The 26796-nt window shown below is 44.3% G+C and overlaps 2 protein-coding genes across 6 annotated transcripts in view; one reads left to right on the top strand and one right to left on the bottom strand.

The window, feature by feature from the left end:
- DZIP1 (DAZ interacting zinc finger protein 1) overlaps positions 1–5171 on the bottom strand; it is a 32431-nt gene extending 27260 nt beyond the window's left edge. For all 3 annotated transcript variants that reach the window (XM_088667516.1, XM_088667517.1, XM_088667518.1), the window contains exons 1-3: positions 4707–5171; positions 1034–1118; positions 350–474 (exon numbers count right to left, since the gene is read on the bottom strand). In XM_088667516.1, coding sequence (XP_088523642.1) covers positions 350–474; positions 1034–1118; positions 4707–5171 — 675 coding nt within the window. The remainder of the gene's footprint in view (positions 1–349; positions 475–1033; positions 1119–4706) is intronic.
- The window catches only part of DNAJC3 (DnaJ heat shock protein family (Hsp40) member C3), a 40399-nt gene continuing 18506 nt past the window's right edge, over positions 4904–26796 (top strand). Inside the window, exons 1-5 of one of the 3 annotated variants that reach the window (XM_088667520.1) lie at positions 4904–5137; positions 8353–8435; positions 15235–15345; positions 20084–20208; positions 21846–21920. In XM_088667520.1, the coding sequence (XP_088523646.1) occupies positions 15279–15345; positions 20084–20208; positions 21846–21920 (267 nt within the window). In that variant the 5' untranslated portion in view covers positions 4904–5137; positions 8353–8435; positions 15235–15278. Of the gene's footprint in view, positions 5138–5617; positions 5747–8352; positions 8436–11219; positions 11508–15234; positions 15346–20083; positions 20209–21845; positions 21921–26796 lie in introns of those variants that run through there. The other 2 variants (XM_088667519.1, XM_035114479.3) reach the window with 2 other exon arrangements.

Raw genomic sequence — 26796 nt, 5'->3', positions numbered from 1 at the left:
GCTGTGCTCCGCCTCTGCCCACCAGCCCTGCTTCTAGAGTAGGGCAGCTGCCCTAACTTGCCCCGTGGTGGGTACGCCCTTGCACTGATCTAGACCTCCATGCATTTCTCTGTTCCCAAAGCGACTCAAGACTACCTGTAAAGATTATCCATGTCTGATGCACTGAATTGGCAATGAATGTTGTGTGGTAGAGGAATATGTCCATTTGGAAATTTACAGTCCTATTTTAATCCCTATGTTACTCAATGGGATTAAACCATGTGTATATCTCTTCAGGATCACATCCATAATGCGTTACTTGGGATACCACTCAACTGCATTTAGAGTATTAATGCAGAGTATGCCCTACCTTAGACAACTTGACCATGTGAGTGTGTTGCTCAGCTTCTAACTGAGACCTGGTGAGCTGTAACTGCTCCTTCAGCTTGTTGATCTCCTCCTGTAATTGATCTGTCTGCACTTTTTGCTTCTGATCTATTAAAAGAAATACATATTTGGTGATAACATGGGGGTTTTTTTTCTTATTATTTTGGGCAACACAGATCTTCCTACAGAGATACTTCAGGAATGCATTGTCAAATTCCACTCTGCAAACAGTGATGCCAGGTGTATTCTTCCTCAGAGCAGTATCAGCCAAAGGCTACAAGAAGGAGCTGTGTGAGCTACTTTGAGAGTTGAAGTTCTACTGAAATGTTTTGTTCAAAACATTCCCGAAACATTGGCCGGGTGGAGTGGATAGAGACCCTGTGTTCTGAGCAAGATCCAGACCCAATAAGGAAGTGCTGACCTGGGTTTTGGGTCAGGATTCCTTGACATGGATTTTTTAAAAGCATGTCAAACGTACAAATATCCAGATATGAACCTGTTACATTTCCACCTAGATTTGCATTTAGCTGGATTGGAGCTACTGTATATCTCAAAATCACTCTTGTTCTTTGAGTGGCACTGCTGTTCCTTGTTTGCTTTTTCACCCAGGGGGAAAAATGAATTATACTGCCCATTCTGAGATTTCCTCTCCTGCTTCATAACTCACCAGAGCGTGGTTCCTTTGCGTGGCGACGTTGCAAATGACTGTGCAGGAAGGAATAGTTCATAAAAGCTTTGTCACAAAATTGACACTGTAAAATAAATGAAATTTTGTTTAAACAACAAAAATCCACCTATACAACTATGGTAAGAAATTAGGTCTGTATATTTCAGTGCTAGTCTGGGGCCCACTCTCAACGTAGGTTTGTATTCTTGAGAAAAGATGTAAAGCACTTAAATGGACTTAGCAGTAACAGACAAAACACATAAATCAATCATCCAATACCTCTGTAATTTTACTCATTTCTCAATACATAGTTTTAAAGGTGACAAAGTACATGGTCCCAAAAAACACAAGCTACTCAAAGCACTAGTGGAGCTAATGCTATATTTGCCAACTCCTTGTGCTACTTAGGGCAGGTGGACATAACACCAGAGCAGATTTTGCTGGTGCAAAAGGGAGATTATTTTGCTTCTGATTTGTAGACACATGCTCTCAAAACCTGCTGCCCTTTTAATGTGCTTCAAACTTGCACATCTTCAACAACATGCTACTATACATTTAGGAGGATCAGCTCGTATGATGTGAAATGTGTGTAATGGCTCAGCGGATTCAGAATCAGATTCTTGTTGCTGAATTCCCAATCCCCATCAACTATTTAAAATCCTGCAACTGATAGCTGCTATGTGATTAAATATAAATTCCTTGAAAGAGCTACTAAGGGTATAAATAATTAAGTTACATTTTTGTTGGATAAATGAAAGAACATGCAAAGCTTGGATAGTCAAGGACTGAGTGCCAGGGAAATGCCAGCAAGCCACAGATATCTTATGCTGAAACGTATCAGGATTTAATGTATTAAATCAGCTGTGAAATATCTTTATCCAAACAAACGCTCATGTTGAAATGTTGCCAATTCCATGTAGCGGTTGCATGCTTTAACTTTCATTCAATTACTTTAGCTCATGGTACATTAGTGTTTTATGCTTATTGGGGATAGGTCTTGCATGGAGCTACTGAAAGTACCTTATTCATAAAAAAAAAAAACATCGACACAGTGACAAGGGATATTGTTTGGAGTTGGGCTCCTTAAAGCAACTGCTTTTCAACATTAGTCCCATTCTCTTCTTGTCCTGTTCTCAATGGATACGGTGAAAACTACCAACACACGTCCCATAAAGTGACATTTAATGTTTATGGCTTAAAATGATGTGAAACTGAAAAAATACTGGACTGCTTGGGAGCCTTAAAGAAGAGGCAGGGCACCTCTTCCAACTCTTGATTCTATGCTCACAATTTCTATGGATACTTTATAAACTGAGCTCTGAGATGTACCACAACATACCAAACCTATGCTATTAGAGCGTCCTAAAATATGATTATCCTGAGTTCTAAAAATCTAAAAAAGACATAGCAGTAATGCCACTTTTAGACTAGTCATTATTGTTCACTAATTCACTAAGGATTGTCTAGGGAGCAGAACTCTATTAGCCCTCTGTATTTAGTTTAACACAGGAGTCTATGTACCCCATCTAAGGTAACGATAATCAATTGTTGGGGTTCAGAGTAACATTGTTGGCATCCATCTGGCTCAGGAGACAATGGAAGAGTGCACCTTCGGCTTCGGGGGTTAAGTTAAACTGTTGGAGCTCCTGATACACAATGGAGAGATTGATACACAATGTGACACTTGTAGCAACAAAATCAGACACTTTCATGTGCCCCACCTGCAATAAAACATGTCTCTCCTGTATCATTCTTCCATTGTCTCCTGAGACATATGGATGCCACATGTTGCCTGGGAAGCCCAGGACCCTCATATACAATGCCCAGGCTTGTACCCCTGAGAAGTTACTTCAGTGCTGCAAATGTTTCTTCTTTAGCGATCACTCATAGCCGAGTAAGACCGGAAACCCAACAGGTGGGCGGGGTATAAATATAATTACTATAATTATTATTATGGATACATTACCAAGATCTAAGATAAATTTAGATTTTGCAATTGAAGATAATCAAAGACGGCTTTGTTGCTGAGATCTGCGATAAGCCTAGATCTTGCGATCTGAGATGAATCTAGCTGTTTTGCACTTTTTTGTTTCCCTACCTGATCTTTGAAAAACTTAAGTTTGCAATTTTGATTTTAAATCTAGCAGTTTTGCCCTTTTATTTTTTCCTAGCTGGTTTTTTTTTTTTTGGAAAAACTTAAGTTTGCAATTTTGGGGTGGGGTGTGCGTAAGCAGTTTAGTTTAGGGACCAAGAACTCCCAGAAGTGCAAGCTGGATTTCTAAGGGGCAGAGGGACCAGAGACCAAATTGCAAACATGCACTGGATTATGGAGAAAGCTAGAGAGTTCCAGAAAAAACATCTACTGGTACTTCTGCTTCATTGACTACACAAAAGCCTTTGACTGTGTCAACCACAGCAAACTATGGCAAGTTCTTAAAGAAATGGGAGTGCCTGATCACCTCATCTGTCTCCTGAGAAATCTCTATGTGGGACAAGAAGCTACAGTTAGAACTGGATATGGAACAAATGATTGGTTCAAAATTGGGAAACAAATAAGACAAGGCTGTATATTGTCTCCCTGTTTATTTAACTTATATGCAGAATTCATCATTCGAAAAGCTGGACTGGATGAATCCCAAGCTGCTGGAATTAAGACTGCTGGAAGAAATATCATCAACCACAGATATGCAGATGACACAACTTTGATGGCGGAAAGTAAGGAGGAATTAAGGAACCTTTTAATGAGGGTGAAAGAGGAGAGCGCAAAATTTGGTCTGAAGCTCAACATAAAAAAAAACTAAGATCATGGCCACTGGTCCCCTCACCTCCCATCACCTCCTGGAAAATAGAAGGGGAAGAAATGGAGGCAGTGAGAGATTTTACTTTGTTGGGCTCCATGAAGAGTTTGGATTTGATATCCCGCTTTATTACTACCCGAAGGAGTCTCAAAGCGGCTAACAATCTCCTTTCCCCTCCTTCCCAACAACAAACACCCTGTGAGGTGAGTGGGGCTGAGAGACTTCAAAGAAGTGTGACTAGCCCAAGGTCACCCAGCAGCTGCATGTGGAGGAGCGGAGACGCAAACCCGGTTCCCCAGATTACGAATCTACCACTCTTAACCACTACACCACACTGGCTCTCTGCAGATGGTGACAGCAGTCATGAAATTAAAAGATTTTTGAATTATGGTGCTGGAAGAGATCCTTGAGAGTCCCAAGGACTGCAAGAAGATCAAACCTGTCCATTCCTAAGGAAATCAGCCCCGAGTGCTCACTGGAAGGACAGATCCTGAAGCTGAGGCTCCAATACTTTGGCCACTTCCTGAGAAGAGAAGACTCCCTGGAAAAGACCCTGATGTTGGGAAAGATGGAGGGCACAAGGAGAAGGGGACGACAGAGAACAAGATGGTTGGACAGTGTTCTTGAAGCTATGAACATGAGTTTGACCAAACTGCGGGAGGCAGTGGAAGACAGGAGTGCCTGGCGTGCTCTGGTCCTGGTCCATGGGGTCATGAAGAGTCGGACCTGACTAAACAACAAAAGGGCGCACGGCGGGTTGGACACCGGCCCTGGGGCACCTTGCCATTAGCCAAGTGCAGATAAACTGGTGCACCCTCCTCTCCTACCCCCCATTGTCCCCCACACCCACCCAACGCACCCACCTCTGCACCCACCTGGTGGCAGGCGGCGCCCGCCTGGAGCATCATCTGCTGGGTGCCGATGATCTTCTTCCGCCTCTTGCACTCCTCCCGGAGCAGCCTGGCCTCCTGGGCTCCCCGGGCCACGTCCTTGGCCAGCAGGTCCCGGTGGGCGTCGGCGGCCCTGAGCAGCTCCTGGGTGGCGCGGAGTTCGGCGCCCAGGTAGTCCTGGCAGTGCAGCAGGTACTCTAGGCTCAGCTGCGCCAGGCGGAGGAGCCGCAACAGCAGCGCGTTGGCAGGCGCCTGGCATCGCGGGCAGCGCTCCCGGCCGGCGTCGCAGAAGGCCACGTGCGCCAGGTGCTCCTGGAGCGCCGCCACGTCCACCTCGGCCGCCACCTGGTCCACGTCCACGGCGCTCAGGCGGCGCCAGTCCGGAGGATCCAGCCGCGGGCGGAACTGGAAGGCGGGTACGGACACGGCCGGAGGGGCCGGGGAAGCCATGCCTCGAGAACAGCAGCGCGCTATAGCTGAAGGGGAAGGAGGAGGCCCGTTAGTCGGCAGTGGGGCCCGGCCGCCCTCCCCCGGGGTCGCCTCGCATCCCCCTGCCGGCCCCGCGTGAGGGGAAGGCGGGAAGGAGCCTCCTGCGCGTCCCGGCGGATCTAGGCCCAGCGGCCGCCTGGCGCTTCTGGCGTCGCGTCGCGCGCGTTGCTATGGGAACGGGGCCTGGTCGACCACGGCCGCCTAGGCTCCTTCGAGGCGGGGGGGGGCGTCCGCGAGCCCTCGTATGAGGATGGAGGGGGAAGGGGTGCCCAGGGTCCTCTAGTCCACCCCCGTCCCCGCACACACCATACACCATACAGCCGCCCAGAGTGGCTGGGGAAACCCGGCCAGGTGGGCGGGGTATAAATAATAAATTATTATTATATTATTATTATACACCACACACCCAAACAACCCCCCCCCCACACACAGAGGCAAGTTCTCTCTCCCCTTGTCCAATTCGAAACCGGACCCTGCAAACGTGCTGCAAGCTAGGAGGTAACTAGCCGGCCGGATTCTCCCTCCTTTTATATACAGTGAGTATATATTTAATTTTTATTGAATTTTCTGTTTTACAATTTAAAGTACTCATTTTTACATCCTTAAAATATAGATGACTCCCCTTCTCTTTCCATGGTTCATTTTACATATCTTATATCCCTGCATATTTTACAAAAAACAGTGCTTTTTAATAACAAAAAATAAAAATTATTTTTTAATATAAATAATTATTAAAAATAGCCTAAATAAAGGTTTAGGGGTACTCTCATTTTGACTCAAGAAAATCACCATTTTATAGTTCAAATCGGGGGAAATAAATACAGTAAATGGACAAAAGTACAAGGATTCACAAAATGTTTAGGGGCATGTGTACCCCTGCTCCCCCCAGGAAAAAAGAATGACAAAAGCTATACCAATGTTTTCCACTTATTTACACTCTTGAATTTATCTTAATGCTGCCAGCGTTTTCAGCTGTACACAATAATTACCTATATATTAAATAAACGTTTTCCAATTTTCGCAAACCTAATATTGATTATTATCTCCCTCCTGGCTCTACACAGCCTGCATAATGGCTGTGCCCTTTTAAAATGGGGCTCTTTTTGCAGGGGTGGGGTGTTATTGGGTTGTTTTTTATTTATTTTGATTACACTATATATTGTGGTTTTTATGTTGATCTTTCTGTGGACCGCCCCCAGACCTCCAGATATAGGGTGGTATATAAATTCAGTTAATAATAATAATAATAATAATCTATTGAGTTTAATTAGATTTACAGTCATACCTCTATTATGTATGCTTCAGTTGCGTACTTTTGAGTTAAGTACGTAGCGGACCCGGACGTAAACATGCACGTGCATGCGCAGAAGCATCCTTCGCACATGCGCGTAAGCGCCGCTCTAGATACGTACTTTTCGGGGTGCGAATCACACCCCGGAACGGATCAGATACGTATCTAGAGGTACCACTATACTTCTAAATAGACATAGAGAGGATTGCACTGTTAAGTCCCCCCCCCATATGAATTTTATCACCCTGAGGAGTCAGGTGTGAGTTTCCTGCACAGCACTACACTTGCCTTCAATTACAATTTCACTAATTAATGGAGAAGGGATTTTAATCTGCAGATTTGTATGCAAATTAATTACAGTAAGCCAGCAGTTATACCGATTAAAGCTGACAGTCTTAATCAATACAGATGCAACTTTTAAGATGCACAGATCGATTACACAGCTTACTAAGGTCCCAGTGCTGGAAATAAAGTTACAAAACTAAACAAATTGCTTGGGAATTCGTATCAGACACATTGGGATTTGCTTCTAGTGTGGGCTAAAATTCAAATACTGCACACCTGTGCAAACTTTGTTCCTGGCAACCGGGAGGTGGGATGTTTAGCTAGGCCGAAAAAGAAATGCACTCCTGGAATTGGGTGTGTTAAATGCATTTTAATTTTTGCAACAAACTTCTGGCCACCTTCAAAAGAAGACAGCAGCAGGGCAGAGGAAGGGAGAGCCAGGCCTCCAGGGCTTAAGTGAAGAAGACCCATCTCCCTTTTACCTGCTCGGCCTGCCCCTGCTGCAAAGAAAGAAGCTTTGCAACGAGGCTTTGGGAAGTGTAGTTGCTCGAGGAATCATGGAACCATAGAATTGTAGAGTTGGAATGGACCGCAAGGGTCATCTAGTCCAACCCACTGCCAATGCAGGAATCTTTTGCCCAATGTTCGGCTTGGACCCACAACCTGGAGATTAAGAGTCTCATGCTCTACAGACTGCGCTATCCCAGAATAACAGTGTTGGTGGGGGGAAATTGGAAATATATATATTTTTATTAAGTTTTCTGTCATACAATCTAAAATACTCATTTTACATCCTTAAGCTATCAATGACTTCCTTTCTTCTCTTTCCATGGTTCATTTTACATATCATAAATCCCAGACAAAAACTACCGTATACCATTCAGGACAGTATTCCATTATTGCATCCGTCAAAACTTATTTACACTGTTGAATTTATCTTAATGCTGCCAGCGTTTTCAGATGTACACAATTATTTGCCACATATTCAATAAACGTTTTCTAATCTTCTTTAAACGTATGTTCTTCTTGTTCTCTTATTCTATATGCTAAGTCTGCAAGTTGTGCATATTCTGTCAACTTAAGTTGTCAATCTTCTTTAGTTTGGACCTCACTCCTTTTCCATTTTGTGGCTAATAAAACATGGGCCACAGTAGTAGCATGCATAAATAACATTTTTTAAATGAAATTGAAAATCTGCTGCTGCTCTTTTCCGGCAGCAGTAACTGGTGCTATCCCAGCAGTCACTCAGCTCCACAGCAAGAGCCCAGAGACATGCATGCACTATTGCTAACCAGCTACAACAACACCCCTCCTCTGTCCTGGGGATTCTCTTAGCTTGTGCCCAGGCAGCGTCCTTCAATCTCTGCTTGCTGAATCACACCTCCTTCAGTAAAAGATGGTGGGTGGGTCGCATTGCAGCCTCGCTTGCACAGCCTCCAGCCCCTGCTTCCCCCCTTTGCCCTGCTTCCCCCCCTTGGATTCCCCCTCTCTTCTTTGTATGCGACCCAACCCAACCGGCTGCTTCTCTGGACTCATTTCTCTTCTCCGCCTCTTTTCTTCACCAAGGCCAATCCAAATATCTGCAAGAGAGAAGAAACATGGAGATGAGACAGTTGCTCAGAATTGTCACCAGAGCAGGAAAAAACAAGGTTGATCCATCCTCAGCCCTTTATACTGTATACTGTATGTATTTGAAGCCCTTTATACTGTATATGTATTTGAAGTAGGTTTCATATACATCTCCGCTGACTCCTCTTTTCCAGGGTATACATACCCAACTCCCTCGACTGTTCCTCTTAAGGCTTGGTTTCCAGACCCTAGATCAGGCATCCCCAACCTTCGGCCCTGCAGATGTTTTGGACTACAGTTCCCATCATCCCTGACCACTAGTCCTGTTAGCTAAGGATCATGGGAGTTGTAGGCCGAAACATCTGGAGGGCCGCAGGTTGGGGGTGCCCGCCCTAGGCCTAGATCATCTTGGTCACCCTCCTCTGCACACATTCCAGCTTGTCAACATCCTTCTTAAATTGTGATTCCCAGAGCTGGACACAGTATTCCAGGTGTGGTCTTGGACCAAGGCAGAATAGAGCAGGTCTATTGCTTCCCTTGATCTGGACACTATAGTTCTGTTGATGCAGCCTAGCATAGCATTAGCTTTTTTTGCTACTGGATCACACTGTTGACTCATATTAAGCTTGTGGTCTGCTAAGACTCCGCGATCCTTTTCACATGGAGTGCTGGCAAAAGGATCTAGAGCAGGGGTCAGCAAACTTTTTCAGCAGGGGGCCGGTCCACTGTCCCTCAGACCTTGTGGGGGGCCGGACTATTTTTTGAAAAAAATATATGAATGAATTCCTATGCCCCAGATGCATTTTAAATAAAAGGACACATTCTACTCATGTAAAAACATGCTGATTCCTGGACCGTCCGCGGGCCGAATTTAGAAGGCGATTAGGCCGCATCCGGCCCCCGGGCCTTAGTTTGGGAACCCCTGATCTAGAGTTTCACGTGTATCAGCTGGAGCAATGCTGGACCCAAAGGCTGCAATTCTATGCACAGTTCTGAGTGCTTTCCTTCCCATTAACTTCAGTGGGATATGTGTGTGCCTAACACAGGTCTCCCTAGGCAGTGTTGAACTACAGCTCCCATCATCCCTGGGCATTTGCCTCACTGGCAGGGGCTGATGGAGGTTGGAGTCCAAAAATGTCCAGAAGGGCAGCTGGTTCTCTATCCTGAAAATTGCAGTCAAAAGGAGAAACTTGGGTGGTGGGTATGTTTGCCAACTGTGGAAGTTTAAAAACATCCCCCAACACAACTCTGAATTTTGGATGGTTCCCAAGTTGCTTGTGGTTGCAGGTGTGCATGGAATAAAACCATCTACGGTCATAGGAGGCTGCCATCTGGCTCACCCCAGTCTACTGAGAGCAGCTTTCTAGAGTTTCACACAGGGATCTTTAGAATCAATACTGTACCTGAAGATGCTGGGACTGAATTTGGGACCCTTTGCGGGCAGATAGAATGGCCCATTCCATTAAATGCCAGTGACTGCTATACTGATTATTTTTCAAAGCTCAGAGAGAAGGGACAGGATTGTCCCTCCATTACATTAGTGATAAGTTAAAATGCGTAGTGGCAAGAATTAGGTTTATTTGTTATCTGTATAAGCTCACAGACAGCCTACAGGTAGTGTTTTGTTTTTGTTTTGTTTTGTTTTGCTAGTTTACCTACTTACACTACAGGAATTATTATTATTTTTAAGTGGCATCATGGCATGTTACTGTATACATTATTTTGGTACTACTGTTTTTTAAAAACAAAACTAATCTAAATAATACAAATATTTTGTTTCTTTAGGTAAGTAGAGAATATTGGCTATACAGTAGTATTGCAACATCACATAAATGCAACGTCACATAAAATGACGAGGCTGTGTTCAGCCAAAAGCAGCCATTCATAAGTACACCAATGCCTGTAATACACATACCTATATTTATTAGAATAATTTTAGTGGCCTCTAGTGGGTGTTTGTGGCATTTTATATTTTTTACATTTAAAGCACCTAAACTCATGTTGCCAGGTCACTATCAGCCTACCAAGTTACTTCTCTTTTTTAAGTGCTTACCTCCAGGGATCTGGCAAAGAGGCCACCGAGAGGAGATATGATAGCCATTGTCATATCTTACGACCCAAACCAATGGCTGTCAGGTGCAAGAAAGGAGATTACAAATCAACATAAGGGGAGGGGAGGTCAGGAAAACCCCACCCCGCATAATCGATCACAAGACATGGCGCACACACACACTATTTGAATGGCAGTGCCCATCAACTTGCAGGGTTGGGGGGGGGAAATATTTTATTGGGGGAGTTGGCTCCTATGAACATCAGGAAGAACTTTCTGACAGTGGAACCTATGAGAGGTCATGGGACTCAGAGGTGAAATTTGGGCTCTCAAATTTCAGCAGCACCCTGTGTGATGCTAAAATTCAGTGACACCCCCCCCCTCTTGCACTCGGTTCTAAATAATTGTTGCGGCTCCCCCTGTAACACCGGCGTCCGGTGCAGCCAAACCGGTCATGCTACCCTAAAGCAGTCTCTGACGGACTCTCCTTCATTGGAGGCGTTTAAGCAAAGGTTGGCTGACCCCCTGCCATGTCCAGCGGAGATTCCTGTATTGCAGGGGGTTGGACTAGATGACCCTTGGGGTCCCTTCCAATTCTACAATTCTAGGATTCTGTGTCCTTGGCGGGGGGAGATCCCTGTAACTCGAAAGCTCACATTTGCCTCTTCAGCAAAACTTCGGAAACCAATTCTGCCTTTTAAAAAAAGACCGATCGCGAAGCTGGCAACAGGTAAACTCGTCGCTGAAAGTGAGGGCACGAAGTGAGGGCGGCAGCGGGCTTCGGTTCCCCTTAACGCGCATGCTCAAGACAGCCGGGGGCGGGGACTTTTGACAGTTCGCCTCTCCTGCCCTCCACGTTCCCCTTTGCGAGGGGGCGGGGCAGGCGCCAGCGCGGCCAATCAGTGGCTCCCACGACCCACCCCGTGGAACCTGGCTCGGAATGTTGAGAGTTCCCGAGTTCCGAAGTGAACTTCTCGGCGGGTCGGGCGGCGCACGTGGGGACGGAGCGGCTCTGCAGGCATGGTGTCCCCCCGGGCTTACTCGAGCAGGCTGGGCTCGGCGCTGCCCTTGCTTCTGGTCCTGTGGGACCTGCACTACCAGGGTGAGGGGGAAGCGCTCGCTGCTGCGGGGCAGGCGGGACTGGGGTGCGGGCAAGCCCGGGCGTTTGCTTAACCGGGAAGTAGGGCGATTAATTACCAGGAGGAAAGTTAAGTGGGTTGTTTTATTTTTCAGAGGTGGGGAAACAGTGGCAATATATGAGGTGCTTCAGTTTTTCCACTTCTAAATCGGGTGCTAAAAAGGTTGTCACAGCGCTTGGGAATCCAAAAAGTTTTCGGGTTAAATTAATATGATTCAGTTGTGCTTGGTAAGTAGAAAGTGTGTAAAATAGCCCTGAAACTATAGAATTGTACAGCTGAAAGGTACCCAAATGATCATCTAGTCCAACTTGTTGCAAAATGTAGCTGTCCCATATCAAGATCGAACTCGCAAACTTGGGGTTATCAGCACCATGCTCAACTAGTCGAGCTATCCAGGTATGCTCAGACATGACTACCAAGTACTTGCAGTTGTATTGTATGCTGTTGTTATTATTATTATTATTAAAACTAATTGGTTTTCCAAAAGCAGTTTACGTGCTTTAACATAGACTTACCAAGCTAAATGTTGCCCAGTCACAAAAATAATAGCAGATTTGAAGTCCTCACACCCAAAAAAACATGTTTTGAAGACCTCTCACTGAAGAAATTGGCAAAAATCAAGTTTCACCCCCTAAAATGACTGCAAAACTGTCCTTCAACAGCAAAATGTGAGCTGGGTTTTTGGGCCATTACAGAGTCTAGCGTGGGTTAATGTGTGGGATATGGACCTGCTCTTCTGCTGGCCGGTGCCCAATGGTGGCCCTAGCAGGGCTCAGGAAGGGTCTTGGGTGGTGTAGCATAGCAGATATGTGCGAGGGATCCTATTGTGTGTTGTCTGTAAGGGGAGGGACTCAAGTTTTGCCAGTAGTACTCATGACTCTTTGCCAGTTGTTGGAGAGAAGAGAGATGCAATGGGAGTCCTGTCTGTGTCTATTCAAAGATGAACTTCTTATTTCAGTTATATTCAGTGAGCCTTGTCCCCTAGTAACTGTTTAGGATTTCAGTTTAAGAATATGGTTTGGGATGTGTCCAGCTAAAATCTTGCTTATTTTCCGGCATTGCTCAAATCTCACTGTGAGTGACATTGGGCAAGCTACACCTCCTTCAGGTTCAGCTGTTCCAACTGTAAAGTGGAGAGAATATTGTCATCCTGCCATAAGTTATAGAACTGTTCTAATGATGTAATAATGTGTGTGAGGCACTTTGAGCATGTAGGAAGATATAAATATTTATATAAATTCTGATGACAATATTGTAGCAACACAGCATTTCCTGTTAGTAAAAAGCTGTTGTTGGTGTGTTGTCCTGAGCTCCTTGGATATTATTATTATTTATTAAATCTGTATACTGCCCTTCATCCAAGGTCACAGGGCGATTCACAACATAAAAATACAAAATGAGAGCAGCAAAAGCACAGCAAAACCAGTAACTCTCTTCCCACAAACATATGTACAAGGTTGTAGAATGTTATTCAGTTAGAGATGGTTGAAGAGGAATGTTTTCGCCTAGTGCCTAAAGGTGTATAATGAAGGCACCAGGCAAGTCTCCCTGCGGAGAGCATTCCACAGATGGGGAGCCACCACAGAAAAGGCCCATTCTCATGTTACCACCCTCCGGACCACTCATGGAGGAGGCACATAAAGAAGGGCCTCAGAAGTTGATCTCGGGCTCAGGGTAGGTTCATATGCATTTAATTTGTGAACCGGGCAATTGCAAATACTGTGTAAACAAAAATTTCCACAATCACAACAACCACAATAGTGTTTCTAAGCCCATCCTTTCCTGTGTTTCCTTCATCCTCACATGGGTGGCTGTGACTTGTGGTCTATGGCTATCAAGGCAGTATGCATTATAGATCTGTGCACTTGGTGGTCAGCATACATAGGTCAACACAGTATCATTATATGTATGATACTATTATAATGCAATCTATTAATTGGTTGTGGGGCATAGCCTGAAGACACATGAGGTCACCACCTTGCTGAAGCTAAACAGGTCTTGTCCATGCCACCTGAGAACCAGTTCTGGTCAGTGCCTAGTTCCTGAGAGCAACATACATGCCACCTTGGGTTCCATGTCAGAAAGGTTCCATGTCAGGAAAGAAATAACCCTAATATTTTGAGTTTGCAGGGAAGATCATATGAAGATCACTTGTCTTGTGATAGGAATAGAATTGTGTCTAGTGCTATTGCTGTGCTTTTCGGCAACCATAAGCACATTTAACTGTAATTAAGCTCTGATGAACTCCGTGTGACACTTCCTAATTGATATGTTGAGAAGCAAGGGTAGATCAACACTATATATTTTTTAAAAAATTAAGTTTAAAACACACTCAGCACATATTTAAAGCCACATAGCTTCCCTCAGAGAATCCTGGGAAATGTAGTTTGTTCAGGGTGGTGGGAATTGTGTGGCTGTGGGAAACTACAGTTCCCAGTTTTCTTTGAAGGACGCCCTGCACTTTGAATGTGCTTTAAAAGTATTGTGTGCATCTGCTTCAAGGTATAATGCCCCATCCCTGTGCATTTAGAATAATCACATGGCATAGCCCTGATGGAGTGTACCACTTCAGACTGTAGGTGGGAGGAGTTTCCTGCTTTAATGTTTTTTGGCGTAGACAACTCCTTGCATTAGACAACTTGCACATCGTGGAGAGAATTGTGTTAACCCCCCCCCCCAACTGTCTTAGCTTTGTAATTACAGGGAGCTTCTCTGAGACCTATAGGCTAGGTAGCAGGTAAGCCTGTAGCTCCCTTAGCATCTAAAGTGGGACAGTCTCAGCAGTACATGGTTATTCTGAATGAATAAATTGACTTTACATTTAGTGGTTGTATGTGGAAAACTGCAATCTTGGAGTTTTGTACTTTGTCTTTGAGGCACACACTTGCATGCATTTATATATGATTTCTAGCTATATAAATACTGGCTCTGGTTTCGTAAGATAAAGTTGAACTCTTTATAGCTCGCTCATCTCAAGTAATAAGAGTCTTGTACTGCCTCCATAGACACTCGCGTAACTTTGCTTTCAGTTTTTCTCTTAATAACACCCAGATAACTGCGCTTCATATTTTTTGAGGGCATGCATGAGGTAAGAAGAGATTGCGCAGATATAATGTAATTTGGCCTCCAGAGTTTTTATTGTCCGTGATGATGCGTGAAATGGGGAAGAAAATCATCATATTGGCTGTCAGAGCTCAGTGAGTCTGTTGAACATTTAGAGGGAAAAGTTATTTGTACTTGAAAATGGCAACTTTGATTTGGAAATCGGTGCAAGACCAAAAAAGGGGGGGGGGAATAAAAAACAACAACCGTATTCCTTAGCTCCTTCCTTTTCTTTCTAAATGCAACTGGCTAGAAAGTACACAGAAGTGTATTTGTTTGTGTTGGTGACCCCATTGAAAGCACAAAATGTGCTTGAGGGCAGCAAACTGAATTAACTTTATAAATCTTATGACTATTACCGGTACGTATTTAATGATCTGAGGGAATGAACTCGTTTTAACTTTGAGAAAAGGAAACAGAAATTGCATCATGGCTTGATAGAGTATGCAGATTTTTTTCCTGTTTTATTCATATTCATGTATGATAACATCGTGGTGTCAGCTTGGAGGGAGGAGGGAAGCAAATAAAATAGTAAAACAATTTAATTTCTTTTTTAACGATATTAAACATATTTTTTTCTTCATTCAGGAGCTGAATGTGGGATAAACGCAGAAGTCGAGAAACAACTTGAAATGGGAAAGAAGTTGTTGGCAGCTGGGCAGCTGGCAGATGCTTTGTCTCACTTCCATGCTGCCATAGGTGTGTATCAAAAAGCATTTGCATTTTGTTGGATAGCGTTTAACTTTTGCCAAATTTTTGTTCCCCTCTCTTTTACCCACAAGTTCACTGTTCAGCTACAGAAACCTTTTCCTCGGTGTACCATCATCCCTCCTGCTGATACCTAGTGGTACCTCGGGTTACAAACGCTTCAGGTTACAAACTCCACTAACCCAGAAGTAGTACCTCAGGATAAGAACTTTGCTTCAGGATGAGAACAGAAATCGTGTTCCAGTAGCGGCGTCAGCAGGCGGCCCCATTAGCTAAAGTGGTGCTTCGGGTTAAGAACAGTTTCAGGTTAAGAAGGGACTTCCGTAACAAATTAAGTTCTTAAGCAGAGGTAGCACTGTACTTTGAAAAGTAAGCAGCACACTGCCTCCTGTGTTGTTCCTTTGTTCAGGATCACTGGTCGATGTTCTCCAGTATGTTATGCCTGCTCTTCTTTTAATTCCTGGTGAGCTGCATATTCAGCTAAGTCTGCAGTAAGGAGTCTCCCCCCCCCCAATCCACAGCAGAAACAAAGACTATATACCAGGCATGTCCAAATTCCGTTTCAGGGGCCTAATCCGGCCTGCTGGTCGGTTTAATCCAGCCCTTTTGGCAGTCTATCTCCTGGGGTAAAATCCTTAATAAAGCTCAACAACTTCAATCCTTAAAAAAGTCAACAACTTTGGTCTGCCTTCACGCATGTTCACTTCATCAAATCTGGCCCTCTTTGAAAAAGGTTTGGGCAGCCCTGCAATACCCACATCTTTATTTGCACATTCCCTTCCCTTGTTGCTCTTGCTGTCCTAGTCTTACCGTTTCTTTCTTCTCCTGCTTTTGTCTCTCTCCCTGTCAAAACTGTGATTGTGAGCTCCATGAGGCAGAGACCTAGGGTTTTTTTTGGGGGGGGGGACATGTGCATTGATGGTAGTTTCAAGTAACAATAAGCCTCACTGAAATCAACAAGACTTGCTCGCAACATGTGATTGTAGTTGGGATCAGGGTACACGTGTCATAATTTGCAAATGCAGCTCCAATTTGATATAACAATCCCAGTTTGACCTACCGTGGTTTATCAGTCCAGGAATGAGCCGTGAACCTGCATTCGTCCTCCTTAATTCAAGGACCTGGTTTTGTATCCTGGTTTGAGGGAGCCCTTAAGCCAAAGCTTACCGGTTCAGAAATCAGGGAAACCATGGTTAAACTAGGGATGTGAGGGGAGGAATGTGCATGTCGGCACATGGCTTGTTTCTAGGCTGGTAAACAATGGTTCATTGGACTGCGGTCATGAGGTCTGAACCAGGCCTTTGCCTTAGTAGTGGTGACTTTTGAATTTTCTGTAAATTAAATGGGCATGCTTGGTGGTAAAGTTGTCCTTGGTGCATTCTTTGGGCTTAGTTAGTCATGGTAGATAGAAAAATGCAGTGTATAATGACAGTCTATATTGTGAATTGTACAGGACTTATCCAAATCTCCCGGATGTCTGAGGGCGCTGGGTGTTCAGAGTGTGATTCAGGCCTGCTTAGGGAAATCCAGGGAGTTAACACACTGACCCATAGGCTGGCATGGGCCCAAACCCGATATGGGACCTTCATCCACATATAAAGCAGGAGGAGTGAGTATTAGGTGTAAGTGGGAGAGGAAGGCTGAACTGTCCCCCAACTTTTCTCCCTGCCTTTGGTTGCTCCAGCACTTGGTCTCCATTCAAGACTCTGGTCCTATAACTTTTAACTGTATATCTATGTGAACGAGATTGATGCAAGGAAAGAGAAACTTTGCCTGTCTGTCCCTGACAAATGTTTTAGGCTCTTCTTGACTTTTTCTACTTTCAGGGCTTCTCTCTCTCTCTCTCTAACCTGCTTTGCCCCTTTGACAAGGATGCTCCTGAAATGCTGCTGATAAGCATTTCCAACCCATGAAGCTTGGGCTGCACTTTGCAGCGATTTTTTTTCTGAATTGTTCTTAGCTACTAACGTGGTTAAACTTGAGCTCCCAATTTACTGAGTCGAGGCACCAACAACCACCCATTTCGTGCACCGGGGAAAATCTTCTGGCTCAGAACGCTGAGCTTGCTTTTATGCAAGCGATAAGATGTTCAGGTTCTTTTTAGATGTATACAGATGCTGGGGCTGATGGATGGTATGTGGTAGCCATGATCCTGCACCTCTAATTGCAAAACCTGGATCTTTGGCAGAGAGTAACAGATGAGTCTTTGTAGGTGTCTTCCATTTTAGGTGTTCTCTGCCTAGAAGTGGCATTTTTTTGTAGCACATTGAACCTTAATTTCTTTTCCTGCTAAAAGGGAGGTGGCACTTAATGATTAATTTGGGGAACTGAGGAGGCAGTTTGGGTTTCCCCCGATCTGTTACAAAAGCTGCCATGTGGCTGCATAACATGAGGTTTCCACATATTGTGGCCTCAGGACATGTTCTTAAATTTTCTCCACCACCTGTTGATGACAGACATCTACCTTAAAGGTTATCAACCAAAGGCACAGCATTCATCAATACCAATTCCTGACAGCTCATATTGTTGCAAGTTTAGTATCAGGAGGATTGGGAGCATGGGGAATGGAACAGCAGGAAGCATTTCCCAGAAAATCCTGCCTTTCGCCACCACTTTTACAGGTTTTCTGGCTTGGTTTGTTGTGCCAGGACAAAAGGGAGCTTCAAAGGGTGTTTAGCTACCTAGCTTTACCGGTATATACTTATGATTGCTTTTAAAATATATTTATGGTAGTTGTTTCATTTGTGTTTTGTGGTTTATGGTTTATCTTGTGATGGGAAAGTCTTAAAAATAAGTGTTTGTGTGCTTCCATCCGTGTCCCCTCCTCTGGCTATCTGCATCTCCATGCTGCTGAAATGGGGTCATTGGCTTAAAAATGTTGCCAATGGCACAAATTAAGGGAATACAAATTGTGATAGACAGGAGAAGTACTTCAGTAGCAGGAGTAGGGAACCCCTGGCCTTTGAACGTAACTAGAGCTGCTGGGTCCCTCCCAGGCCATTTCTGCCAAGACACACCCACCTGCCCTCTGACCTTTGCAAGGTCTGGCAATCAGCTGATCATTGGTGCTTTGCAGGCTGTGCCTTTGATTTCAAACCACAGGGCCAAAAATGAGTCCTACCTAAATGAGCCTACCTATCAAACTTAGCCCATGGGGGCAAGATAAGGATCTCTCCATCTACTGCATCCAGTTCTGTCGACAAAGGAAATAATAGTTTAATTGCAGGGGGGGGGGCTAGCTCTCTCTTTTTTGGAAAGGTGTGCATGGCCATGATTTGGCTCAAGTTGGGCAGAGTGGGGACTTGTGGATTTCATGAAGCTTCCCCTTATCCCTCCTGCCTCCTCCCCACAATTCAAGCTCTGGGGAAAAGTATCTGGTTTGAAGCACTGAGAAACTCCTCTGTTATGTACTGAGCTGAATCATAGAACAATAGGATCCAGAATCAGCAGTCTGATTGGTCCGCAGGAGCCACCCAATCCAACTCCAGGTGGAAGTGAATCCGCAACCTGATTGGCCTGCAGGAGCAGCCAATCAGGCTGCTGGCAGAAGTCAATCCACAAACTGATTGGTCCACAGGTGTAGCCCTGAAGTAGCCAATCACGTAAAGCCCATTGTGTAAATAATGTATATAAGCAGATGGTTTTGGGAAAAGGGCATTCTTCTTCTCTTCTTCTCCTTGATGACTATGAGCTGAATAAAGAGCATGAAATTCACTCTCGACTCCGAGTATATTTCATCCTCCTTAGCAAAGCCTATAAGGTAAAGGATAAAGGGACCCCTGACCATTAGGTCCAGTCATGATTGACTCTGGGGTTGCAGCGCTCATCTTGCATTATTGGCCAAGGGAGCCGCCATACAGCTTCCAGGTCATGTGGCCAGCATGACAAAGCCACTTCTGGCAAACCAGAGCAGCACACGGAAACGCCGTTTACCTTCTCGCTGTAGCGATTCCTATTTATCTACTTGTTGGCGTGCTTTCGAACTGCTAGGCTGGCAGAAGCAGGGACCAAGCAACGGGAGCTCACCCCGTCGCGTGGATTCGAACCACCGACCTTCTGATCGGCAAGCCCTAGGCTCTGTGGTTTGACCCACAGCGCCACCCGCGTCCCTAGCAAAGCCTATAGAATGCAACATTCTTGGTGCGGGAGGAAAGTTTTATACTTCCATTCAGTCCCCTAGCATCCTCATTGTCTGGGATGGGAATAAGAAGTTAGGGCTGGCATGTGTTCTCTCCCTGCTGATTGCTGTATCGGCAGAATTAATGGGGATTCTTAGAAGATCGCGCCACCTCTGATCTCTGGTGAGATGGTTATTTGGCCTTCCGCAAATGAGAGACGTGGGAGCCTGCACCAAAATGTGAAATGGCCTTCGAAAGGCAAGCCTGCAGTTTGAGATAAAAAGCTTTAGCATGTAGGGGGCTTGACTTCATTCCACAGCTGGAATCCACTTGGATGCTCACCTCCTGAAGCCCTAAAAAAGAACCAGGAAGCTGAATCCTCCTATGTGCGTGAGATTTTCATTCCCCCCCCCCCCATTAGCGTTAATAGTGCAAATGTGTGCCGAACGGCTGTCCTATGGAAACATTCCCACCGCTAATTAAATGGTGGTATCAGGCTGTTTAAAAATTCTGGTAATGGCACTGTTATTTCCCCTTATTGCATGCTTAGTTGTATCCAAAGATTTGGCTGGCTTGAGGCTATGTTCTGATTGCTGCTTCTTCACTTGCAGAAGGGGACCGTGATAACTACCTTGCCTATTACAGAAGAGCCACAGTATATTTAGCCATGGGCAAATCTAAAGCTGCCATTCGTGACTTAAGCAAGGTGGTTGAATTAAAGCAGGATTTCACATCGGTAAGCAATACTTTCCAAAGACTCCTCCAGGGTGGATGAAAACGGCTTTTGTCTTTGTTTTTTATGTTGCCTTTTAAATGGGAATCTTTTTCCCCCTCTCCAGTAAGTGGCATAATCCAACAGAAGAAAACTTTTTATTATCCTGTAACTTGGTGAGGTTAAATGTAGACTGAAATTCCAGCAACTGCATGATACAAAACGTGCTTTAGGAGAGAGGGCCACCTTTTCAAAGTGTTAATTCAGCTTCTGTAAGGTACCCAATATTGTGCTGATGTTTTGATGCAAAGTAGGAATGACTTTGTATTGTGGAAGTACAAAATAGTGAAATCAAGCCTACATAGATTCTTACATGCCCTCAGTCAGTTTTTCGAGATGGATTCTTCAGTGGTCTCCTGTCCCCTTTTCTAAATCACTAGATCACAAACTCCTTGTGGGCAGGGATACATACTATTTCGCTTATGTTGCTCTGTAGAACATTGTGCACGTTCGTGCTGCAGTTCCCAAAGGTTTAACAACCATCTTCCCATGGAACCCTGGGTCTTGTAGCTCTTTGAGAGGAACTGGAGTCTCCTCCTAACGGCTCTCAGCATCCTTAAGAAACTACAGTTCCCAGGATCCTTTGGGAGAAGCCATGACTGTTCAAAGTGGTATCATAGGGCTTGAAATGTGTAGTGCAGATGCAACCCGCATCTCTTCAGAGGCAATTTCGGTTGAATTCAGTGGGGCTATTTAAAGTGGGAAAATTATTGAACAGGAGTGGCAATAGACAGCCTCCCCAAAGGCTTTGTAAGACTGGGCGTTCTCCTTACCTTCCAAGTCCCGGACTGCAGAATCCGGGACCGGCAGCCGTGTGACACCGGAAGTTGCGTCAACGTAATTTCCGATGTCGCTTTGCCCTTCTATGGGCACCAAAAATGGCCGCCGTCGACACCGGAAGTCGCGTCTATGCACTTCCAGAGATGCGTAGATGCGACTTTTGAAGCCGGTGGCGGCCATTTTTGGTGCCCATAGAAGGGCAAATTGGAAAGAAAAAAAATGGCTGCTGGCAGGAGAAAATAACGGAGAAAAACGGGAGATGAAGTGATACGGGGGACCACCGGGAAAAGGTAAGTAAAAACGGGGGTTTCCCGGTGAAAACGGGGTACTTGGCAGCTATGGCGTTCTCAATGGAAAATGCACCCTCCCCTTCCTCGTAACTGACCTGTGCCTCATAATACAGATTCTCTCTTCCTTGGCGATCTGCACATTTAGCTTATGCCCTTTGACTTGGTTCTAGCTAGGCAGCTTCCCAAATAATTACCTTTGCTGGTGGGAGGGGCAAAGGTACTTCATGGAACAGCAACAAAATACTCCATGCTTTGAAATAGAAAATAAATATGTGTTGAATGTATGTGTGCCTACACTTAAGAACCACATACATTCATTCTTTTAATTTTTATCCCACCTTTCCAAGGTGGCATAATTGGTTCTCTCTCCTCCTGCACAGGGTAGCTTGGGATGAGAAATAGGGCCCACTCAAAGGTCACCCAGGGATTCTCATGACTGAGTGGGGATTGGAGCACATACTTCCCTTAGTTTTGCACTAGGTATGTCACACTGTGTCTTCCTATGTTACGGAACTGTTTCCTTTATTTTAGGCAAGGCTGCAAAGAGGACACCTGCTACTGAAGCAGGGAAAGTTTGATGAGGCAGAAGAGGACTTTAAGAGAGTGGTAAGTAAGAAACCTTAATAATGGGGTTATTGAAATATGGAACAGCGCCCCGTGCTGAAAAGGTGGTGCAATGCACATATCCCATGCATGTCATTTTTTAAAGTCATCTAAGCTAGTAGCCATCATGACATCTTGTGGCTGTAAATTGTATGACTTAAATATTGTGTGAAGAAGTGCTAGAGCAAGTGGTCTCTCCAGGTCTGAGTTCTATTCCCTCTCATAAATCTCCCTTTCTTCACAACGTACAATTTCCATATGTTTGTTTGCTATGTAGCCAAATGTATATGAAGGGGAAGCAGCCGAAATGATTTAAGTTCTTATGAAATTTCTGGGATGCTTACGACTGTAAATCAAAGATATTAACAAGAAAATGGGATTTTGAAATCTAATACGGTTTGGAGATTGAGAACTCTATCCAGAGACTGTTAAAAATCCTTGGAGACAAGAGAGCCATGATTTTAGCATGACTGACTTGAGGCCAAAGTATTAAAAATAGGAAAAACAAGCACACACCTCTTTCCCATGTTCTAGGGGTTTATTTCACGTGCTTGCTTTTTCCTTGAGCAAATATGCATGATCACTCAAGAAACAAGCAACTATGTAAAATTATTTCTACCATAGTTTTGTTTGCTGGTGAAACCATTCTGGAATTTCCCCCATCATGTGCATGTAGCATTCTTAATGTGTTTTGTGTTCTTGAAACCCTTTTTAAAGGTTCCAATGGCACACACCCTTTGTTTCTAAGGGGAAACTGTGGGTTGTATCCATCGGAATTGTCCTGTTCGCGCAAGGACTTCTGTGTGCACAATCAATAGGACGGTGGCTCCCTTCTCCGTGTGCCCCACAATTTGTTGGGGGTGGGTGGGTTGTTTCCCCAAATCCTCCAGGAGAGGAAGCCCCATTGTGCAGGTGGAAGCCATTTGTCAGACCAGGGGCTGGTACAGCATCTGCCTGATATGGTGCCACTGGCCCTGAATAGTCCTGGGTGCTGGCCCATTTTAAGGCACCTTGCACGCAAACCATTGGCAATATTTAAGTTGGAGTTATATAGCAGCTCCTTTGCAAGATGTCCATCTCTTTTACTTAACCTTTATCATCATAGGGTGGGGTGGGTGCGGCGCTCCTATGATAATCCAGTTTCAGAAACCTTTTTCCTCTCACATTGTGAATAACACTTTTGGTAGCTTCTGGTCTTTCTGTGCCTGCGTAAACGCCTATTAAATATAGCATCACACTTTCTACCATTTGCCTTTTTGCAAATCAAACCTTTTTAGAAAGGGGAGGCTATAAACAGAATAAATTATAGGCTTTCCTTGAGAAAGTTAAAGTGGCATGTTGTGTAAAGCTACGGTGTGGCGTCTTTCAAGTAGAATTAGTGTGTTGCTTGGAGGAATAAATTTAGCCCTCCAGATGTGAGGAATTAAAAGCGGGCAGGTGGCTTCATCAGCCAGTTGTGCTGCTAAAGCAATAAAGTTTGGCTCTGTGGAAGACAAATTTGTCTTTTATGTGGTGTGAGATGGTTTTGCAGACTACATTTGTAAAGGAGAGCTTTTCTAGATGGCTTCTGGAATGGATGAGCTCATGGGAAATCCCACCCCTTGTCAACTGGCTTCCAGAGGAAATGTAGATTTCACAGGGATTATATTTTGTGTCACACAATAGAAATCTTTTACGTGTCTCTTATGCTGTGTGGAATATATGCAACTACAAAGATTTTAGCATCGTGGTAATTTGGGTGAATGTGTGATTAGTCCCAAGTGGGGGATTGTGTGTGAATTGGGCCCTGGTGAGTTTGCCCCCTCTCTGTCTTTTAAAAATGGCATTAATACGTATAATGAAGAGGAGGCCTGGCAGAGGGTGTGTAACAAACAAGAATTTTAATTACAAGGGAATTCTTGGCGACATAGCAGTGCAGTGTGCTGCTCTTTGCAATACAAAATTGAAATTGATAGCACAGTGACTGGAAGGTGGCTCAGACAATTCCTAGTATGGCAAATTAAGGGAGACACTAGACTACAAGCATCATCTCTCTTGGGAACCACTCCTGGAGCCACAAGTGGAAAATTTACTGCTCATTTTGTATTGTTCCACTAGAGGCCAGCAAAGACTATTATTGAAGACCCACTTCTTTTGTCAACTTCTTTGGTCAGTTGTGTGTTTTTCTAATGCAGAATGTCCTGTTAAGTTTTGTATCCTGCCTATTTGGTAAAATGCTGCCTAGCCAAGAATACAAGCCTTTCTGCTTTAAACAGGCCGTAGTGTTTCTCTCAAGACAATGTGATTCCTAGTTATAATATATTTACAGTTATCATTATTTTACAGTTATTATTTATTTTAGTAATAGTTCTGATTTGTTTGCGGGACAGTTATGCAACAATGAACATTCATCCTGATGTGTTTGCGGAGTGTTTACACATCTCGATGCCTTTCCCTGTCACTGTCCAAACCACAAAAAAAATTCATGAAAAAAGAAAAAATAGTGCAGGATAGCTCAGTTTGTTAGAGTGTGATGCTGATACTGCCAAGGTTGCAGGCTCGATCCCCCTATGGGACAGCTGCATATTTCTGCATTGCAAGGGGTTGGACTAAATAATCCTCAGGGTCCCTTCCAACTCTATCATTCTATGGTATGTTGCACTAGGGTGAAAGAGCCCTTTACTTTGCTTTAGTTGCGCAAACTTACCGGTAAAGTTTTGCTAATTCAAAACCGGATGGTGCCACCAGATGGCGCCAGAGAGCAAAAAAATATGCGATTTTTACATAGCATTTTTAAAATTTTGTTATAACGATTCAATTTCTGACTTATTTATAGCGGTTTTTTTCCTTGTATGTAGATCCAGTACAGATTAGTGCTAGGAAGGAGAGAGGCAAGAGGGGAACCAAGCAGAACTGCTCCTCAGTTGCCCACTCGCTCCTCCTCTGCTTAACAACTGCTTGGGTGCCAGCCATGGCATGTGATGATGGGGTTGGGCAGCTTTGCAGCTCCATTCCTGATGGGTTGCTCGTTTGATTGCATTTATATCCCAGCTTTTTCTTGGTGTACATTTAATCCCCGTAACAACTATGTGAGGTAGGTTAGACGGAGAGGCAGTGACTGGCCCAAGGGCACCCAGTGAGGGTGGGGTAGGGATTTGAACCCTGGTCTCCCGGTCCTAGCCTGGCCCTCCAACCACTTCACCACAACATTGGAGTGCCAAACACACGAGCAACCCATAAACAGGGCTAATAGCTGTCAGTTACCAAGCGTCTTCCAAAGCAACTACTCTATTCCGAACTTTAAAATGGAAAGCGTAATGCTGGTGGTCAACAAAAGAGGTTGAAAGACTGTCTCAAGGCAAATATTAAAAAGTGTAGTATAAACACTGACAACTGGGAAACACTGGCCTGTGAGTGCTCCAGTTGGAGAACAGCCTTTACCGAAGGTGTCGTGGGCTTTGAAGAAACTCGATCTCAAGACGCAAGGGAGAAACATGCTAAGAGGAAGGTACACTTGGCAAATCCACACTGTGATCAACTCCTGCCTGGAAACCAATGTCCCCACTGTGGAAGGACATGTGGATCCAGAATTGGCCTCCTCAGTCACTCACGGACCCATTGTTAAAACCCATTGTTATGGAAGACAATCTTACTTGGCTACGAGTGATCGCCAAAGAGAGAGAAGTAAATGTACATAGAATGGCATTGTTTGTTAAGGTGTGGGTTTGGGATTTGGGTTTAGGTAGATATGAAGCAGTTTAAGAAAAGAGATTCTGAAATATACTCGGAGTCGAGAGTGAATTTCATGCTCTTTATTCAGCTCATATTCATCAAGGAGAAGAAGAGAAGACGAATGGCTCTTTTCCCAAAACCATCTGCTTATATACATTATTTACACAATGGGCCTTGCGTGATTGGCTACTTCAGGGCTACACCTGTGGGCCAATTATATTGTGGATTGACTTCTGCCTGCAGCCTGATTGGCTGCTCCTACAGGCCAATCAGGTAGCAGATTCACTTCTGCCAGCCGCCTGATTGGCTGCTCCAGCAGGCCAATCAGGTTGCGGATTCACTTCCACCTGGAGTTGGATTGGGTAGCTCCCGCTGATTCTGAATCCTATTGTTCTAGGATTCAGCTCAGTACATAACAGATTCCTAGGTTTTGAATTTGTTGTTGTTGTTTCTTTTGAATTATTTGCTTTGTGTGTGTGAGGTTTTTAAAAATCAGCTTTCAGAAATTGATGAAATGACTTCTAATGTGCCTGCTGGTGTTTTATGGATTTTTTTTAAAAAAAATGTTGCACTGTGGGTTATAAGATTGGTTAGCTATGAAAAACTGATAAATTACATGACACCGACCTTAGGAATATGCAGGCTAGAAATGCAAGCTGATGAAGCTCAGTATGACAAATTGTTAAACCCAACACATGTCGCTGTGTTTTTGGCTTAACAAAGCAAATAGATTCATAAAGCAGAAATGAGATGCACACGCAAATAATTTTTAAAAGCAGTTTGACCACTTCCATCTCGTCTATTTTATACTGTTGTTAAACTGCTAATTATGCTGTACTAAATGATTTTTTTTATTACCTACATTAGCTAGCTATAGGGAGGTCACTGCAGTATATTTTTTATAGCCACAAGTTCTGCTGGCATCATTATTTTTATGGCTAGAAAGCTTAAGTTGACAAACTTTTGATGGATATTCCCTATCCTGGTGGTGATTTCTTAGTATGACATTTTCTGTAAAAGGGTAAATTTCCTGAGAGAGACAGGAAGCCACTAAAAAGCCTACAGACCCATAAGCGATGTAAATATTAGACCATTTATATTGCATAGTGACTATGCAGACAAGTGGTGGATGATGCAAACTGGATGTCACTGATGTGCTGGGATGTAG

The sequence above is a fragment of the Zootoca vivipara genome, chromosome 4, assembly GCF_965207765.1.
Source record: "Zootoca vivipara chromosome 4, rZooViv2.hap1.1, whole genome shotgun sequence".
NCBI classification, from domain to species: Eukaryota; Metazoa; Chordata; class Lepidosauria; order Squamata; family Lacertidae; genus Zootoca; species Zootoca vivipara.
This window is presented reverse-complemented; position numbering and strand designations above follow the sequence as displayed.